The 20302-nt window shown below is 35.4% G+C and overlaps 1 protein-coding gene across 2 annotated transcripts; it reads left to right on the forward strand.

The window, feature by feature from the left end:
- The first annotated feature begins 250 nt into the window (after positions 1 to 250).
- Positions 251 to 20278, forward strand: Immp1l (inner mitochondrial membrane peptidase subunit 1). 2 transcript variants are annotated; one of them, XM_090347953.1, is made up of 5 exons: positions 251 to 379; positions 2290 to 2378; positions 3323 to 3449; positions 19454 to 19564; positions 20119 to 20278. In XM_090347953.1, the coding sequence occupies exons 1-5, from the start codon at positions 275 to 277 to the stop codon at positions 20185 to 20187; spliced, it is 501 nt and encodes a 166-aa protein (XP_090204079.1). In that variant the 5' UTR covers positions 251 to 274; the 3' UTR covers positions 20188 to 20278. The 2 variants fall into 2 exon arrangements, with proteins under 2 accessions (XP_090204079.1, XP_090204080.1); XM_090347954.1 differs by lacking the exon at positions 20119 to 20278 and adding an exon at positions 14692 to 14776 and having other exon boundaries at positions 19454 to 19539.
- Positions 20279 to 20302: the final 24 nt, after the last annotated feature.

The following is a 20302-nucleotide window of genomic DNA, read 5'->3' on the forward strand; positions in this document are numbered from 1 at the left end:
ATAGCTTAGGGCATTGGTTGAGAAATGTGCTAAGTTATAAAGGTAAATCAAAAGGAAAGGAAACATACTAGAAATATTTTAGATTAATTATATTGAGATTTTAAATTAATATAACATTAAAGATGGTACTTTATATATATGTATGAAAAGAAAACAAACCTGTTGAATTGGTTTAAGAAGTGGAGTGGGGATGAGGAAGATTAATTTTTAAATTGATTATAAAACTTTTTGAAATTTACCATCAGGCCAATGGTAGCAGAGTCAACATAGAACTATGCTTCGTGGTGTTCTGGGAAAAACCTTTCGACTTGTTGGCTATACTATTCAGTATGGCTGTATAGCCCATTGTGCTTTTGAATACGTTGGTGGTGTTGTAATGGTAAGTTTCCACTCAAGAATCTTCATTTTAAATATACTTTCTTAAAACTGAAGGAAAATTTTTTTTCCTTCATTCTATTTGAAGTTATTTTTATTAATAAAGAGTGAAAATTAAAGCTGATATTTGGACATGATAGAATGCAATGACACTGGCTTAAAGTGTAAGAAAAGTAAGTTAATGTGTTCTATATTCAGTTTCTAACCAGTGAACAAAAAATTACTCTTAATATACTAATAATAATAGGTGTTACCATCATTGAGTATTATTTACTATTCTCAGGATATTTAATTTTTACTCATTTGGCCTTACGGTAATTATTAGAAATACATCATATACATGTATACATCATATACATGAGGAACCAAAAAGCTTGTTATTTGTTCCAGGTCCCACTGACTATGTAGGAGAGGTAGAATTACAATACTTTTTTTTTTTTCCTGATTTCTAAAACTCTTATTCCTGGATACTGCATTTGTCATTAAAATATGATTTTTCTGTTCATGTCAGGTTTAAAATGTTGAAATGGTCCCTTCACCAACTAGTACCTGTTCTCTGTAGTAACATATCATGACTTTGTCAAGTTGAGGTGTTCAAATGTTTTGTTATGAAAGTGAAACGGTATTTGAGTAACTTGCCAGCTAATGATGATATTATTGTTTATATTATAATTTTCATATTAGGTTTATCCTAATTAATTGACAATCATAATGACCTCAAGTTGAGCTGGAGTAATGGAAATATATATATTTAATAGGAACTCCTGAGTAGTTGAAAGTTACATTGATACCTTTAGAAGTAGTGAAACTAAACTTTCCTTCTGTTCTTTCTGTCTTAGTAGAACCATTATATATACAGATAGATAAATAGAGCTGTTTTAAGACAGATAAATGTTTTTAGAATATATCTCATGCTGATATTTTTCAGTAGAAAATGTAAGATTCGGCCCTATCTGAATAAACCATTCTTTTGGCAGCGGAGGAAGGATTATCAGTTCACTGTGAAAATAGTATAATATTAATGCAGAGCAATTAAGTAAAAATACTTAGAAAGCCGGACTTGGGAAGCTTAAAATCACTAAAATCAACAAAAATTGTATACGCTAAATTTCTTCCATCACCCTTCTTTTCTTTAGATGCTAGTTACAAGCTCTCTAGATGATCAATTTAGTCAGTATAGAAGATAATTCCTTAAATAAAGAGGAAATAATGGTTAAATATGTCATACCCATTATCTCCCTGTATCTCCTTTGTTGCTCCGGAACTTAGCAAAGTGATTAGGGATTTCTAGGTCACATGGCCACTGTCTTGGTGAGGGTTCAGGTTGGAATTACTCTGAGACAGACTGGCATTTTGATCTTTTGGTTCTATCTCTTTATCAGGGGTGCTTCATTCTCTTCCAGTATTTTCCTCCTTTGCTAATCTTCTATCTTGTGTATTTCTTTCTGCTGACGATATTACTTAATAAACCACTGTGCCAGGGCACTTAGTGATATTTCACAATTCCAAGAAAATGAATCACCTATTCAACAAGTATCTATTGAGTATTACCTTATGCCAAACACTGTTTTTCAAATTAGATAGCTTGGAAGCTGAGAGGCAAGGTTCTTTTCTTATGGAATTTACATTCTACAGAATGTAAGTTATATGTAGTATAATTGCATATATAATGTAATTATATGCATATATAATACACACATATATATCATGTAATTATATATGACTCCAAAGTTTGGGGTCATATATAATGTTAGTTTGTTCATGTACTTATCAGTACTATATATATGTAATATATTTGTGCTTCTAGGCTTGGTAGGAACATTTGGTTGCTTTACTTTCTTTTAAACCTGCTCACTTACTTCTGTTAAATTTTAAAAGGTTTTTAAACTCAATTACAAAATTATTTTTTTTCAGTGCTCTGGACCATCAATGGAGCCTACAATTCATAATTCAGATATTGTCTTTGCAGAAAATCTTAGTCGACATTTTTATGGTATTCAAAGGTAAATTTCTTTGATATTCTAAATTTGCAATGAAAATATACAGTTCTGCAATTTCTTAATTTAAAAAAAAACTTTTGAGGCTGAGGTCTTAGGATCTTGTAGTTTGAACCCAGCCCAGCAGACAAACTTGAGAAAGCCTCTTATTCCCAATTAACAAGCAAAATGTTAGAAGTGGAACTGTGGCTCAAGTGGTAGAGTGCCAGCCTTGAGCAAAAAAAAAAGTATAATTTAAAGACAGCTGGCTAAGCAAGGCGTGGTGGCTCACATCTGTAATCCTAGCTACTCAGGAGGCTGAGATCTGAGGACTGAGGTTCAAAACCAGCCTGGGTAACTAAAGGCTGTGAGACTTTTATCTCCAATTAATTACTAGAAAATAGGAAATGGGGCTGTGGCTCAGGGGTAGGGCAGAAAAACAAGACAGGTGGCTAGGAAAGTGAGTTAGTTATTACACTAAAACTGTGGTTGTAAGCATGGTTAGTCACAGAGAAACTTTGCATAGTAAGCAAGAACTCTTACCCAGTTACATCCCTCCCCTTGGGTTTTTAAGATAGAGTGTCACTGTGTTATCCAGGCTATTTTGGAGCTTGTAATCTACCAAGGGTTGAGATTACAAATTATGTGACACCATATCTAAAAATTTGGATATAAAAGCAGCCCATGGAAGATATGGTGCAGGAAAGATAGCTTTCATGGAATTATTAGAAAATTTAGAATCTTCTTAAGTTACAAGTGGTTGTAGATGGCTTTTCCATTATTCTCTTTAGATTTTCAACCATTTATAAAGTCAGAAAGGCTCTCAAAGCTGGGGACTGTATAAGGGTAATTAGATGTGAAGGCACACAAGTTGCTTTATAAAATATGTAAAGAAGTTCCATGCATATATATATACATATATGTTTAATAAGTAAAACTGATATTTCTTTGATTTCCCTCCACCCTGTCAGAGGTGACATTGTGATTGCAAAAAGTCCGAGTGATCCAAAGTCAAACATTTGTAAACGAGTAATTGGTCTGGAAGGAGACAAAATCCTCACCACTAGTCCATCAGATTTCTTTAAAAACCATAGTTATGTAAGTATTGTTTTAATTATGTTGTTCTTTGGTATCATAGTTGATTAACATTAAATACTCTGAGAAAATGAAACAGTTATTCATACCTTGAATATAAGAAAAAATGTTGTGGGACCGGGAGTTTGGCCTAGTGGTTAAAGTGCTTGCCTAGCATGCATGAAGACCCGGGTTCGATTCCTCGGTACCACATACATAGAAAAAAGCCGGAAGTGGTGCTGAGGCTCAAGTGGTAGAGCTCTAGCCTTGAGAAAGTCCAAGGACAGTGCTCAGGCCCTGAGCTCAAGCCCAGGACTGGCAAAAAAAAAAAAAAGAAAAGAAAAGAAAAAATGTTGCATTCTATGAAATTTATGCCAAGAACCATTTTGCTGTTATATTTAAATTTTGAGGGAAAAATTTGAAAAGAATTATTTGCATGCTCAAAGTATCATACAAGAAAAAACTGCCAGACACCATATGCCAGACATCAGTCATCAGGGTTTGCCACCAGTAACAGAACATCACCTTAAAAGCCTCTGAACTGAAGTACCAAGAAAATCAGGTCATTTTTGTGATACTGTTACTAGAAAGAAAAAATGAAAAGAAAGATGCTCAGCTGGGTGGGTGGCTCAAGTGGTAAAGTACTTACCTAGCAAGTGTGAAGCCTTGAAGTTAGACCCCAGTGGCACTTCCTCCATTCACTAAAAAAAGCTTCAGTTTAATCACAATAAAGCATCTGCTGAGTGCTGATGTCTCCTGATGTAATCCTGGGTACTCAGGAGGCTGAAATCTGAGGTTAGAAGGCAAGAAGGTCTGTGAAACTCTAATCTTCAACTAAATACCAAAAGAGCCAGAAATGGAGCTGTGGCTCAACTGGTAGAATGCTAATCTTAAGCAAAACAGCAGCAAGTCCCTAAGTTAAAGCCACAAGACTGGTACAAACAATAAAGGGGGCGGGAGGAATATCCACTAGACCCGCATTTAGAATATCTGATGATATATTTGACTAATCTTTCTCAGATCTCTCAAGGTTGCTGAGCATTGTGGTGCATACCTGTAATCCCTGGTATTCTGAAGCCAAATTGGGAGTAACTGTAGTTTGAGGGTAGCTGTAATTATGCAGCAAGGCATTAACTGGGATTTTTGTTGTTGTTGTTGTTTTGGTTTTTGCCAGACCCGGGCTTGAACTCAAGTACTGAGTACTGTTCTTGGGCTTTCTCAAGTCTAGAGCTCTGCCACTTGAGTCACAGCACCATTTCCAGCTTTTTCTATGTATGTGGTATGGAGGAATCGAACCCAGATCTTTATGCATGCTAGGCAAGCACTCTAACCAGTAGGCTAAATTCTCGGCCCCAGCAAGGCATTATTTTATGAAAACAAAAACCCACAGAAAAACATAACTAAAAAGCCATACCTAGAAAGAAACAAAAAAGTCAAGGACATTCAAAGCAAGTAAAGATGAACAAACCGTGATTATCAGGAGACTAAGGAGATCTGACATTGACGCCTAACGGTAGCTGGAAGACAAAGTGGCAAAATCAAGTAAATTTCATAAATTAGGTTTTTTTAAGAATCTTAAAAAATGTGGACTAGAATTGTCAACTCTTCTATATAGGTAGCAGAGGAATATAAATACATGTGTTATATTAGCTCCTTTCACCAAACATGGCTTCTATGATAGAAGTGGGAGGGGCATACCTTTGTTTATTCCACATATTTTTGCTTTTATAATCGTAGCGTAATTCTTTATTTTACATTGTGTGTTGCTATCCAATGATTAACATAACTTTTGTATGTTAAGCAATTTTACTTCTTTTATTCCTAATGTAACCAAATAATTGGAGTAAAATTTATTTTAAACTGTGATTGCCTTGTAAGTTTGATCAATAAAGTTATTCAATACATTGTCCATAATGTGCAGATATTTTCTGATATTTATTACTATCATTCTAAGCATAGTAATTGTTAGTTGATGGTGATTATGTTGAAGATGCTAGTATCATTTCAGAGACTTTCATCTTTAATGCTGTATCTTCTTTAAAAATGTCAGAGTTTGCTAAATGATTTTACTTCATACAACTCTTCACATATCGTGGGACAGTAGTTACTTTTAAGTTGCATTAGCAATGTATGTACTTAGGATAAGTAGTTTAGTCAGCAAAATAGACTGTGGCATCTTCTATTTATGTATTTAAATCTTTCAATTTATTTAAGTTATGTTAATTTCATTGTAAGAGTTTTAGAGGAGTTATATCAAGATAAATGGGTCTTAGAAGTGTTAAGTAATCAGAAGATAACTAGGAGACTATGAAAGCTAAATATTTCATTTTTTTGTGGGTCATGGGGCCTGAATTTGACCTGGCCATTGTCCCTGAACTTTGCAGCTCAAGGCTACCACCTTACCCTTGAGCCAAGCCCCATTTCCTATTTTCTCAAGGTTAATTGGAGATAAGAGTCTCAAGTTCTTTTGTGCCTGGGCTGGCTTTGAACCTTGATCCTCAGATCTCAACCTCCTGAGTAGCTAGGATTACAGGTGTGAGCCACCACTCCTGGCTTGTTTTGCATATTTTTAAGGGAAATGTTCATCAATTTTTTTTTGCCAGTCCTGGAGCTTGAACTCAGGGCCTGGGCACTGTCCTTGGGTTTTCGCAAGGCTAGCGCTCTACCCTTGAGTCACAGCACCACTTCCTGCTTTTTCTGTGTATGTGGTGCCAAGGAATTGAACCCAGGGCTTCATGCATGCTAGAAAAGCACTATACCATTAGGCCATACACCTGTTCCCTTGTCAAATTTTTTTTTTTTTTTTTGCCAGTCCTGGGCTTGAGCTCAGGGCGTGAGCACTGTCCTTGGACTTTCTCAAGGATAGAGCTCTACCACTTGAGCCTCAGCACCACTTCCGGCTTTTTTCTATGTATGTGGTACCAAGGAATCGAACCCGGGTCTTCGTGCATGCTAGGCAAGCACTTTAACCACTAGGCCAAACTCCCGGCCCCCTTGTCAAATTTTTATACATTTATTAGATGAGCAAATTAGGGAATTTCCCTCAGTTCATTGCAGGTATATTCCACACACTTTGTTTTGGTGTTAATGTGGAATATATACTTGAAATACTATTGTTCAACTCAGTGTAACTGGGTAACTGCCAAAACTCTTTGTCAGTTAACTTATTTCATTAGGTAGATAGTAGTAGAAAAACTAATGAAAACTAAGCTGAAAACTATGAAAGTTGGGCTTCAAACACCAATACCCTGGTTCTCAAACATATGCTCCTCACAATGCCATAACTTCCTCTCTCAGTATTCTGAGAGAATAACAGTTATTTTAAAAAACAAGGGAATTGTTTTGGATAAGCAACAGTATTGGTTCTAAAAGAAAAGCCAGTGTTTTGAGGGCTGCCTCCTGCCAATTTTTCTAGTCTCGGTTATTCAAGCCATAAGAATTGTGGAGCTATTACAAAACCACTTTAGCAAATGTGTTCCATTAATCAAGGTGATTTAAAACAAAAATTCATCCAAGTATTGAGTACTCTGGAAAGATACCTAAACTATTTATAAAGTCTCCCCCTTTAGTGTATTCTTTTTTTCAGCTATCTCAGAAGTACACTGATGCTGTATTTTATAGATTATTTACCTTTGTGCCCATTTAGAAAAACCATTGTTATTTCTAAGATGAAGACATTACTGTGCATACTTTGATTGAGCTTCATAAAAAGATGAAGGATATGAAAATATGTTTTGAATTCCATGCTTATTTTTGAATGTAACCACTTCAAAAAGAAAATGCCAAAATAGTTGCAGATTTGACTATACAGTTTAGCATATGAAAGAAAGCATTGTTTCTGAGCTGGCAAAAGAAAATAAAGAACATAAACAGATCATTGGTTAAGTGACATGGAATCATTTTATTCATTCCAGAGTTCAAAAAGTCTATGTGGCAACGAAACTTATGAAGTAGATTTATTTTTTACATTATGTACTTGGAAACTGAGCAGTCCCTATCAAAGTGCTGTTGCTTAGGATTTTGCTGGTTTTTATGTTAGTAAAGCCAGTAATTGTTTTCTTGGGCTACAGGCTAAGCAGTGACTACTAGAGTAGAAATTACATTTCCAACTCGCAAAAGAAACAAATTCAAATCAGCTCAAACATCTGGGATACCATGCCTCTCAGTATATGCAGCAGGAACTCCTTAGTTTGCTGGGAGAAGCTAACATTCATCAAAAAGTAATTTTTTTGAAGTTAGGAACATTTAGCTATTAGGAAATAAAATGAATGATATTATCCTATTGGTTTGCAGAGTAGGAAACCTACAAAATGAACCCTTGATTGATTGACTGGCTGGCTGTATTGGGGTTTTAACTGATGCCATGGCATTTATTAGTCAGGCACCTTCCCACTTGAGCCATGCCTCTAGTCCATTCAGTTTAATTTGCTAGAGATTAAACAAATGAAGAGAAATGTATCATAATTCTTATGAAGATATGTGGTAGGCACTGAAATGTACTAAGTTATCCCAGTAATCATGCAGTAAAAGCTTCAATCCAAACAAATGTGCTTCATATCATCTTATAGCAGAGTTGCATATTCTGATCCTACTCTGATTTATAATTACTCCTGACTCATTCTAGTTAGGCATTTGTTCCCACCACTCACTCTCTTTCTTCCTTTCCTTCTTTTCTTTCTTCCTTCCTTCCTTTCTTCCTTCCTTCCTTCCTTCCTTCCTTCCTTTCTTTCTCTCTCTCTCTCTCTTTTCCTTCCTTCCTTCCTTCCTTCCTTCCTTCCTTCCTTCCTTCCTTCTTTCTTTTGTCAAAGTCCTCATCTTTGCTTTATTTTTTTAACAGTGAATGCCTAAATAATCGATGAAGTATCTATTATAGAATACAAGACATTTACTTTGTTATTAGTATTTTAAATGGGCGTTTCTTCTTCTTTTTTTGCAGTACTGAGCTTTGAATTTAGTGTTTCACCCTTATTAGGCAGTTACTCTTGTTACTTGAGCCAGTGATACTCACCAGACACTATGGCAAAAATTAACTACACAACTTTTGTGGGAGGAATGTTGGTGGGAGACTGGGAGAAAATGAGCGAAAGAGTGACATTGTTCAAAAAGGAATGTATTCATTACCTGACGTATATAACTGTAACTCCTCTGTATATCACCTTTACAATAAAAAGATCCAGAGATAGTATGTTGTCATACAAAGCTCTACATGACCATTTTTTCTGTTTTTCATGTTTTTAGAATGTATTCATGTTTATTCATTATGTATTGTCTGTGCCTATTTTCACTAGAATGGCCATCACTTGCAAAGTCTATTACTATTGTCTAAACCATCAGAGAAAAAAAATGCTACCCCTGCTCTAGATAAGCTTCTTGATTTTAGGGACTAGTTTGAGTATAATTGATTACCCCAGCATTTATTATAAACTATGATTTGTTATATTCTTTTTTTGTGTGGGGGGGTCATGGGGCTTGAACTCTGGGCCTGTGCGTTGTCCCCGAGTTCTTCATTCAGCTCAAGGATACCACCCAAAGGCTGGCTTTGAACCTTGATTCTCAGCCTCCTGAGTAGCTAGAATTACAGGCGTGAGCCACAGTGCCCAGCTGATTTGTTATATTCTTTTGACAATATCTTATTATCTTTAAGTAGTTGTACAAAGGAATTGTAGAAAGCAGTTATGAATACAGTGCCTCTTAATCAGTGTCACTCCTTTCGACATTCTCACCCATCCCTCCATTAGCCACTCTTGCCCTCCTTCTTCAGGAAAGCCACCAGCTCTACCACTGCAGCACTATTCACCATAACCAAGGTATAGAATCAGCCCATAGTAAAAAAAATAAAAGCACCATTTCTAAAGTGATGGTGGGACTGAGGTCTGCGAAACCTACGTTGTTATTTGGAGGGCGGGTTTGGTGCCCTAGGACTGTTTTGATGATTTTGTTAGGATGTTGGTTAAGTTACCCTTTTAACATTTAATAGCTACTCACTAGGTTGTTTGGTAATGAAAATTTGCTGCATTTCAACAGAATCACATGTGCCTTTTGGATTCCTTAACCACTAGATAGATTATATATGTTATTTTTTATCTTATTATTAGTTGACAGATTATGAATGGGTGACGTTGTTACATTTTGTAAACATCTCTGAATGTAAGCTTCTGTTTTTCAGTGGTTCACTGTAAAATTGTTATTTTTAATATTTTAAATGTCAGTTTTTCAACTATCTTTAGTATAAACAGGATATAAGATTACAGAGATTTTATTATATTCTGAAGATTACAACAGATTTTGTTACTGTTTGTAAAGGAAGATATTAGTAAAATCATGTTTTCATTTAATTAAAGCAATTAAAAATAAAAATTAAAAATAATTAGACTCATGCCTATAATCCTAGCATATAGGAATTAGAAACAAAGAATCATGAGTTCCAGGCTAGTCTGGATTATATAGTGTGACTCTCCTATAATACCAGCATTCAGAAAACATAGGCTGAAGTGTCTTGAATTCAAGGCTAGTCTTGGTTAAACAGTGAGCTCCAGGCCACTCTTCACCCCTATATAACAAGACCCTATCTCAAAAATTGCACAAATGATATAGTATTAATAATAAAATAAGCTATCAAAAGTAGCAGGCGTAGCTTTGTGATTATTCCTGATACCAGAATTCAGCAGGTGATAGTTTGTCAATAAAGAATATAGTATTTTATACATTCTTTAGTGAACTTTAGCACATGTTTGAAATCATTAATTTTATTGGCAGAAATATAAGGACTAAGACACAACTTTACTTTTCCAGAAAGAAATGGTGTTATCTGAACTTGAATGTGTGTATGACAATAATAAGTTTTACTTTAGGAAATACAGAAATAATTTGACTACCTGCAAAAACAGTCTAATTAGTCAGCATTAGAAAAATGGTCATTTTTTATAGTTAACACCAATAGTCCTTTGCTGTGTACTGTGTGTTTAGGATACTGTTCAAATCCTTCGATATCCTAATGCTGTTTTGTGTTTGTTTAAGTGTCAATTACCTTAGCTAAAAGGTACAACCATCTGGTCCTCTATTACCACTTGTACTATAAACAGAAAGGCACTTCTGGGTAGGGAGAGGAACTATCTGAACCAAAGGGCTTGTTTGTAATAAGCTGCTGATATATTAAATCCTTATGTCATTTAAATAGAAGAACTACCTAATAATGTCACTTATTACAGCTAGAGTATCTAAAGGAGGGCCTAGGTTTTTTGCAGACTGTAGTGATAAAACCCTGTGCTACACATCTATTTCTCAGCAACGGCTCCCAGCATAATCAATTACAACATACTGCTAATGCCTTGATTGAAGCTGATGTAGAGAAAAGATATTTACTCTTCGGTAAAGTTAAGTTCAATGAGGAGATGACAGAGATAACGTGACTTTTTCATCCTATAGCTAACATAATTCTAAAGATAAATTTTACTTCCTGTTTGTCTGAAGTGTTAATACTAAAGAATCATCTTTTAGGCTCCTCAACTTCAGCATTCCAGATGCAGTCTCTGAACATTGTTAAAGTAAGATGAGGTTTGTTTAGTAAAATCCAGTTGATAAAATTTTATTTTATAGTGATGTGTGAAAATAAATCACTTTCTATTGTACAGCTAGTACTTTGCATGTACTTTCACCAAATGTACATGCAGAGCAAAAAGACTAAGACGTATTTAAGAAAATACTGTCAGCACATAATTTAAAATCCTAAGATATAAAAAGCATTCTCATCTGCTTCTTTGTATTTATGAATCTGTGAAATAAAAATTATTGGAGAAACTCTGGGTCTTCTGGAGAGACTTGAAAGTTAACTGGACTACCCTATTTAAAGAAAGTCCAAGAAGGTCTGTAGACATAAATAAAGACTTCTGAACCCAAATCAACTCCAAACCCAGCATTCAGGCAACTTCTTTAATGAGGATGCCTCGGGAGCATCCAAGCCACTGGACTTGTAAGATAGGAGACACAGGGTGGAATGGCATAGGAGAGAACTTTCAGGGCCTTCAGTAGGCTAGAGTAGTAGGCCTAGTTTCGCAGATGTGAACCTCTCAACTCCCTCTATGACTCTTACTTGAGGGTCAGTACCCTGTGAGGGCACACCAAGTCATTGCCCTGAGCAGTGTCCACCAGAACTTTTAGAAGAAATGGAAATGTTGTGCATCTGCAGTGTGCAACGTAGTACCCAACATGCAAAGGGCACTTGAACACATGAAATGTGGTGTGTGAGGAACTAAATTTATGTAATTCTTACATTTAAAAGATGTATGACTAGTGGCTACTGTATTGCATGATACAAGTACAGGAATTTGCAATCAAGTTGGAGAGATAAAGAATTATAATATGGTAACAAAGAATTATTCACAGGGAACTATGTTTGACAAAAGGATATTTTTCCAGGTTGCAGTGGATAACACTATTCTGTGGAGTGGAAGTTTTAAATGAGTAGAGCTGAGCAAAGCTTGTAGCATATTTTGAAGGCTTAGAAGTGACAATGTAGCACTGTACTTTGGAAAATTGCCAAAAGTAATTTCCTATGTATAGAACATGTAGGAGGTAGGTAGTTAAAGAAATAACAATGAAAAGGTAAACATGATTCTCTTCTATGTGTCTGAGAACTAACATGATCAGAGGTAGGTTTTGACAGATCACTGTGGTATTGATGTGGACTAAGAGTAACAGATTCATAGATCCTTACAGGCAGAGAGTCTGTGTAACAAGCTATTAACTAGGCATAGTTGAGGTACTTACACTGATAACGGAAAGAAGTATAAAGATTACAGAAAGATTAAGGGAGTCTCTAAATGTGGTTGGATACTGGAAATGCAGGAAGCCCAAGGGCTTAAAAATGATATTGCCACTGGCTTTGGTAGCAGGGACAGGCAGATTAAAAACAACAACAACAACAAAAAACAGGGATGTGGGCAGGAAGTTTGGGAAACAGAAGACATACTCAACTTTGAACAAATTTAGGAATCCATTAATAAACCTATCTATACTTTAATATAACAGCTCTTAAATATTCATCAAATGGTAAAACAAACAAAAAAAAATAAATTGCTGTTGTCCCAAAGTGACATCTAGATGCTTTACTATTCCAGTTCACAGCATGTTTTCATGATCTCTCAGTCAAAACAATGTTGTGATGCCCTCAGCTGTAGGATATCAATATTGCTTTTTAAAGATGTGCATCTACTCTCCTTGTATCATGCATGCTCACAAGATTCAACTGTTATTTACCTGTCTAACTTGCAATTTTTTAATTCATAAAGTTACACTTCATTCTAAATAATTTGTAGGGTTTGATGAATAAAACACAAGTAGGATAAAAGTCTAAGGAAAGCGTAAAACACCTTTTACAATGCATTAGTAATAACAAGTATAAAAAGTTCTACATATTTAATTTTAATAATTTGTGTTTGTTGGAATATGGATTCAATCCTATTGGTGACTTATTTCTAATGCCATTTCAGATTTAGTTTTTTCTGGTTATGCCTAGAAGGAACCGGAGATTGACAAGAGCTACAGAGAATCATGCATAGTGGTGAATCTGTAGACATGAGTTTGGACTTTGAAGTAGCAAGAATAAAACATAAGTGCATATTTTATACATAATACATCTGACTTACCAATTATTTAGAACTGTTTTTCTGAGAGCAAAAGAATCTCATTATTTTCACATCACCATTTTCTTCCAACTCTGAAATACCGTATGTTATATTTAATTAGGCTCACCTTCTGTAGTCTGAGAACAATATTGTAGATTAGCCTGTATTAAAATGAAAGTACAGAGACAGTCTTGCAATGAGAATATCAAATGTGTGTGTGCATTTATTTATTCATTTACTTGTTTATTGAGGGGGGGTTACTGAGGACAACCTCAAATGCTTCTTGTAGTTACTAATCCCAAAACAGCAAGCAAAAGAAAAGTCAGAGGGTAAAGTGACCCATTGTATTGACATAGATTATCACTATTGGATGGCTTATATGGAAAAGCCTGTGTATTTTCTGCAATTTTAACTCTTTTTTACTCCCGCCCCAGCCACAAGTTAGTAAGGTTTTGGAGGAGTGGACATATCATGAAGAAGGACCTGAACATTTGATGTTTAAGGAAGCATTGCAATTAAATTGTTAGTTTATCTATCTTGGATGATCTTATCTGAAAAAGTCAGGGCCAGAAGAATGTCAGTGAACATAGAGTATTAGTGGAACCATTTTTGAGTTTGCCTTCAGAACTAGCACTTGGAACACACCCATTAAACAACAACAACAAAAAGTTTTTTTAATTTGTTGCTTAAAAAAGAATTAATTCTTTCTTACCCAGATGTTATTGTTTATAGCTTTTACTAATATTATAGGAAGGATAAACTCTAATCATTATTTCCTGCTGGTATTTCTAATATCAACTGAGTCAAACAAACACTGGAGCTTATGGCATTGTTTTAGAAACTATTAATAAAATTTCATTTTCCAAGTATCCTCTCTGTAATTTGTGTGCAATATCTACCATGAGCACATTTTAGTTAGATAAGTCATGACTAAGCAGAGTCATGTATTTGCTATCTAGCAGTATAGAAGTTGGACTTAGCATTGCCTACTTGGAAGACAATAGCAAAAGAAAACAATGATATAACTAAGAATTGTTACAATGAAATGACATTTTATGATTGTGCATTCAGAATATGAACTTTTTTCTTAGGCAAGGAAGTTATGCATTTTGTATTTCACTAGTTATTCCTTTAATACTCAGCAAACTCCTTAAAAATATGTATAAAACCAGGTACTTTTAAACAGTGTCCTTGATTTATTGATCCCATTTGTTTCTGCTAAAAGCAAAAACAGCTTTCTCTGACTACTTTCATCAAATGCATGTGCCTCTTCTTGTGTTATGGGACAAGGATTCTGAATAGTTTCTCTCCTTGCCTCCATGACCTTTGTTCCTTCATTGCCTACATTTTGTCTTTCTTTTGCAGTCATTTTAAAAGGCTAGCTAAAGAGGTGTGTGCAGTTGTATGGCCATTGCATACCTTTGCTAAATATGAAATATGAAGTAAATATGTGGTAAATAAAGGGAAAATTTAAAATTGCTCATTTAAAAAAAAAAGATTTTGTTTTTGAAACTTGTAAGAGGCCATACATATATCTTTTTCTTTAGGACTTTCTTAATTAAGTGTTCTTTGCTTAATCAAATAAATGAGTTTGATTACAGTTTAGTGCATGGGTTATTTGATACTGTGGACTCTTTCATCAGATTTCACTTGAATCAAGAAAGGTGACACCTGTGGGGTTTCTTCACAAAGCCTCTTTTGTTGAATGGACACCCCGCAGGCCATGAGGTAATTACATTTGCTGGTAGTACTGAAAAGAAGGCTCTCAACTAGATCCCAGTAAGTATAGCTGAGAACTGGAGCATAGGTTCTTTTGTCCGGCCCTGAGATCAGGTTTATCATGACTCAACAAGTAAACCTCTAGAGTAGAAACAAGAATGGCTTAAAGGTTCTTCTAATGTTTGAAATTTTAGCCCTAAAGTTTGCTATAACTGAGAAACTAGAAAAATTCAGATTTGAACAAAAATTTAAACCGTTCACTTCTGGTTCAGTCCCATACATTCAAGATGGTATGGCAGATTTATGAGACAGAAAAGAAATATGTTGCAAGTTTTGATTCTTCAAAGCAACATGAACAAAGACATGACATGAGGAACTTGTGGGACATTTATTATGTATTTATTCATCATTAATTGTAAAGTTACAGCTTTTCAAAAAAAATCCATTTTATGTATCATCCTGCTCCTATTTTACTATAGTATTGTTTTAGGATCCTTTTTTTCTCTTATCAGGTTTAAATTTTTTAATGTAGTGGTGACCAATAACCTATTTAGCAAAAAAGAACTGGGTTTTAAGCCAGAACAGGAGTTTCTCTTTCCACACTACTAGAGACCAGAAAGGAAAAACAAAACATTTTTTTCAGCTTGGGTTGTGATAAGCAATATGTTGTTGTTTTTAAAGTACAAGTGTTAAGCCTGGCATAGTGGTGCACATCTGATCCAAGTACTCAACAGGCTGAGAAAGGAGGATGCTTAAATTACCTACATAATACATATATTATAAAAAGGTACATTTAAACCTATACAGAACAATTTTAAAATATTTACCTATATAGTTCTACTTTTTTATTTTTTTAGCAGTAATAGGGTTTGAACTCAGGATCCATATGTGCTAGGTAAGTATTCTACAATTTCAGGCATGACTGACCCTACTCCTCCCGCCCCGCCGCCTATAGGGTTTTGTGTACATCTAGCCTCAGACTGTAATCTTTCTGCCAAGGCCTCCCATACAGTTGAGATGACTGGCCACCATGCCTGACTTATGGAGATGAGTCCTGCCAGCTTTTAGCCCTTATTAGCTTTTTGCCCTAGTGGCCTCAAACCACAATTTTCCTTATTGGTCCCTCCAAAACAGCTGGATTACAAGCATGACCACCATTCCTGGCCCTTGTTTTTATTGACTATATTGTAGAAATCTTTTGATTGGTTTGACTTGGTTTTGTATCAGACTTGTATCTACTGTTATGAAATGAACTGTTTTTAACCTCTGCCCACTGTAGATTATACTGTTGCCAATTTTGAGAGGCAGACTATATCAGTGAACTTTCATATTAGAACACTGTTGCATGATGCATTTGGCAAGTCTTTTATAGAGATCTTGACGGGGAATGAGTAAATCAAAAAAATATAGGAGAGGTCACTGAAGAAATGCAAGGTGGAGATGTCAAACACTTTATGAAATTTACTCCTCACCAAAATGATACTCTTCAAATTGATATAAAGTATGGTTTAAAATACCTGCTCTGGCAATGATGGAATAACTGGTGACTTATCCTCCTGTTGGAAAAAAAAAATCCAGAAAATTGACAAAATACCATGAAACTCTTTAAATCAGAATCCAGAAGTTATAAGAACCAGACTAATGAGAAGCAACAGATATTTGCACTATTATCTCAAAGGGTTAAACCTATATGAAGAGCTCCTATGAAGTGAGGAAAAAGATAAATCAACCCAATAATGGCAAGAGATACAAAGAGATTTTTGAACATAAGAGATTTGGCCTCTCTCAAAATAAGCCAAAAGCAAATGCTGTCAGAAAAGTGTCATCCCCATTCCTTCAGCTTGAACGTGGATGCTGTCCCTGAGCCTCTTTGTGCTCAAGGCCAGTGCTCTACCACTGGAGCCAAAGTTACTTCTGGCTTTTTCTGAGTAGTTTATCAGGTAAGAGACTCAAACTTTTCTGATATCCTCATATCTCAGCCTCTGAGTAGCTAGGATTACAGTTGTAAGCCCCAGCATCTGGCTCCATTTTTTAAAAATAAGAATATAAGAAGTTTAATAATTAATAAAAATGAAACTCAAAGGAATTAAGATCATCACATCACTTCCTATTATCTCACTATTTCATAAAACAGTAGTTACATAAAACCTAAGTAAAAAAGATGTTACAGTACAGTCCCAATGAAGGCTAACATTATAGAGTAAATGCTCTAAATAGTCAAGAGAATTTGATATAGGGAAGCAAAATCAAGATAAACTTTATGGAGAGATGGACCAAGAAATGAGTCTTGCTTGTAGTCATTTACAATGCAGATTACCGAATTTGTAGAATTTTTTTTTTGTTTCTGTGCCAGTACTAGGGCTTGCACACACAGACACAGGGCCTTAGGCTTTTGGTTGTAGGGCTTTTTTGCTCACAGGTGTGGTTCTACCGCTTGAATCATGCTTCCACTTCTGGCTTTTTGCTGGTCTAAGAGATTATTAAAAAGTGTTGGATTTGTCTGCCTGAGGTGGCTCTCAGCTCAAATCTCAGTCCCCTGAGTATTGGGATTAGAGGTAGGCGCCACCAGTACCTACCTATAGAACATTTTTATTTGGCTTTTACTGAGCCTTCTAATGTACCTGTGGAACTCAAGAACACCCATGTTGAGACACTAAAAATTTTAAAACGATGAAATTCACTGTTCATTTTTTGGTTTCCTGAGATACACTCATTCTTCCACTTGTACAGGATTAGGCTTCACTATTCATGGAGTCTTATTTTAAAATTTAAGTAGGTATAGAATGTAGCCTTGTTACTGTCTTTTAGACTTCTGTTTCACTAATAAAAATAAATGGGTCAATATTCTTACAATTTAGTAAATTTGTATTTTTTTCATATATTTTTATTGTAATTAATAGAAGGGTTACATTATAATCACCAGATAGAAGGTACGTTACTTCACATGTAAATTTGCATTCTTTTAGCAAATATATTTAGTATTTAAGGATAGGGTGTCTACTTCACTTATGAAAAGGAAATAAAACATTTCACATGCTTGTATAAATTTATTTTTAAAAGAGGGGAATTAGTAACTTAAAAATAGCCTGTTAAATCCTAATCATTTCGTTAGAGTAAAAATAAATTCCATAAAGTTCTTCCCAGTAGTAATCTGGGTGGTCATTTTACTTTTTTAAACCCTGAAAAGCAGTGTGTGTGTGTGTGTGTGTGTGTGTGTGCACATGCTAGTACTGAGGCTTCAACTCTGAACCTGGAGCTTTCACTTGGCTTTTTAAAATTATTTTTTTTTTGCCAGTGCTGGGGCTTGAACTCAGGGCCCAGGTACTGTCCTTGGGCTTTCTCTACCACTTGAGTCATAGCACCACGTCTGGCTTTTTCTGTGTGTATGGTATTGAGGAATCAAACATAGGGTTTTGTGCATGCTAGGCAAGCACTCTACCACTAGGCCACACTCCTGGCCTCACTTGGTTTTTTTTATCTTACTTTGGATTATACCTCTTGAGCCATGCCTCAACTTTTCGCTGGTTAACTGAAGACAATCTTAACATTTTTCTGCCTGGGTTGGCTTCAGATCTGGATATGAGTAGCAGTTTACAGGCATGAGCCACCTATACCCAGCCTTATGAAGCTAACTGCTTTTGTTTTAATGCTCATTGCCAGAGTAATTTTTAAGTTTGGCAAATCTCTTATATTGGAAAAAAAAAAGCATTTTAAAGCAATGCATTTAATTCTAAATAAGACTGCCACTCAATAAAAATTTGAACTTATTTACCAATTAAAACACAAGACATGTAAGAGGGAAAGTCTTCTCATTTAAGAGGTCACCATTTTACAACTGATGATTTTTATAATAGGTTTTTCTGGTTCTTGATGGTCATTCTCAAAGTATAATACAATGAAGATATGGCCTAACAAAGGCAGAATAGGGAATCTTAATTAAAATTTTGACAAGCCCACTCCAATAAAATGATGAAATTATTTGTAATTGATGTCACAATCAATTACCATTTAGTTCATTATGGGTATTCTAATGGGGCTGGCTTTGGTATTGGCCCCAGGATGTTGTTGAGTGAGTAGCTATCCTGCTTATGCTATTATAGAGATAGGAAGACATACTTTCAGTCACTATCCTAATGACCTCTTTCGAAGGCCATTAAATTAATGACCCTGTCACATTGTTTTGATCTCTTTTAAACCTTAGTTTAGGGTTTGTATAACAAATTAATGTTTGGCAGCTACATGATTCAGAAAATCTTGTTGAAAAGTGGAACCCTGGATATTTAATAGAAGTTGCTCATATTATTTTGCTGGAAATAAAAGCACAATTCAAAATTTAGGAATTTCTTGCACACGTGCACTCAGGGCCTGGGCACTGTACCTGAGCTTTTGCGCGAGACTACTGTTCTATCTCTTGAGCCAAAGCTCTTCTCCTGGCTTTTGGGTGGGTTACTGGAGGTGTCTCATTCCTAACAGGGCTGGCTTTAAACTAAAGACTCTTCGATCTCAGCCTCCTGAGTAGCTACTAAGAAGAACTATAAGCATGAGTCATCAGTGCCTGGCTTTAGGACCTTTGTTTTCACAGGTGCACATCAGCAGTCTGGCCTTTAAATGACATATTTTTAGTGACAGAACCCAAATTTAAGTTTGTAAGGGGCTTAAAGGACTTTTTTTTTTTAACAACTGTAGGTGCCAACAGGTCATGTTTGGCTAGAAGGAGACAATCTACAGAATTCTACAGATTCCAGGTACTATGGACCCATTCCATACGGACTAATAAGAGGGCGGATTTTCTTTAAGGTACAGTTTTCTTTTTCTTTTATAAAGCATTAATTTCTCGGGAAGGGGGAAAAGCTTTTCTCAAAAGTCCTCATGTTGTCTTTACTTCACAGATCTATAGAAAGCATTATCCCCTTTCCTCTCCCTCTTTTGTAGATGGGAATTTGAGGATTATTTTAGATAAAATTCTAATTACATTAACTATATTCAAGTACTTTTGATACCATCTTCAAACACTTTGAGACACAGTTAACTCTTTTTGTTTTGTTTTGTTTTTTGCCAGTCCTGGGCTTGAGCTCAGGGCTTGAGCACTGTCCTTGGACTTTCTCAAGGCTAGAGCTCTACCACTTGAGCCTCAGCACCACTTCCGGCTTTTTTCTATGTATGTGGTACCGAGGAATCGAACCCGGGTCTTCGTGCATGCTAGGCAAGCACTTTAACCACTCGGCCAAACTCCTGGCCCACAGTTAACTCTTGATACTAAAATGCATATTTATAAATTTTTATAAAGAATAGAAAAAACACAATATTAGAATATCATCTTTATTATTTTCAAATATGTTTTGATTTTACAGATCTGGCCCCTGAGTGATTTTGGATTTCTACGTGACAGCCCAAATAGTGATAGATTTTCTGATGATTAACATTTATTCTTTTGACTTGATTATTGTCCTCCTGTTCAAGTGAATTTATACTGCAGCTGAAACCATGTACTTGCCAATAAACTATCTGCAATTCAGTTTTCATTATTTTAATTGC

The sequence above is a fragment of the Megascapheus bottae genome, chromosome 16 (genome assembly GCF_031878675.1).
Source record: "Megascapheus bottae isolate mThoBot1 chromosome 16, mThoBot2.hap1, whole genome shotgun sequence".
NCBI classification, from domain to species: domain Eukaryota; kingdom Metazoa; phylum Chordata; class Mammalia; order Rodentia; family Geomyidae; genus Megascapheus; species Megascapheus bottae.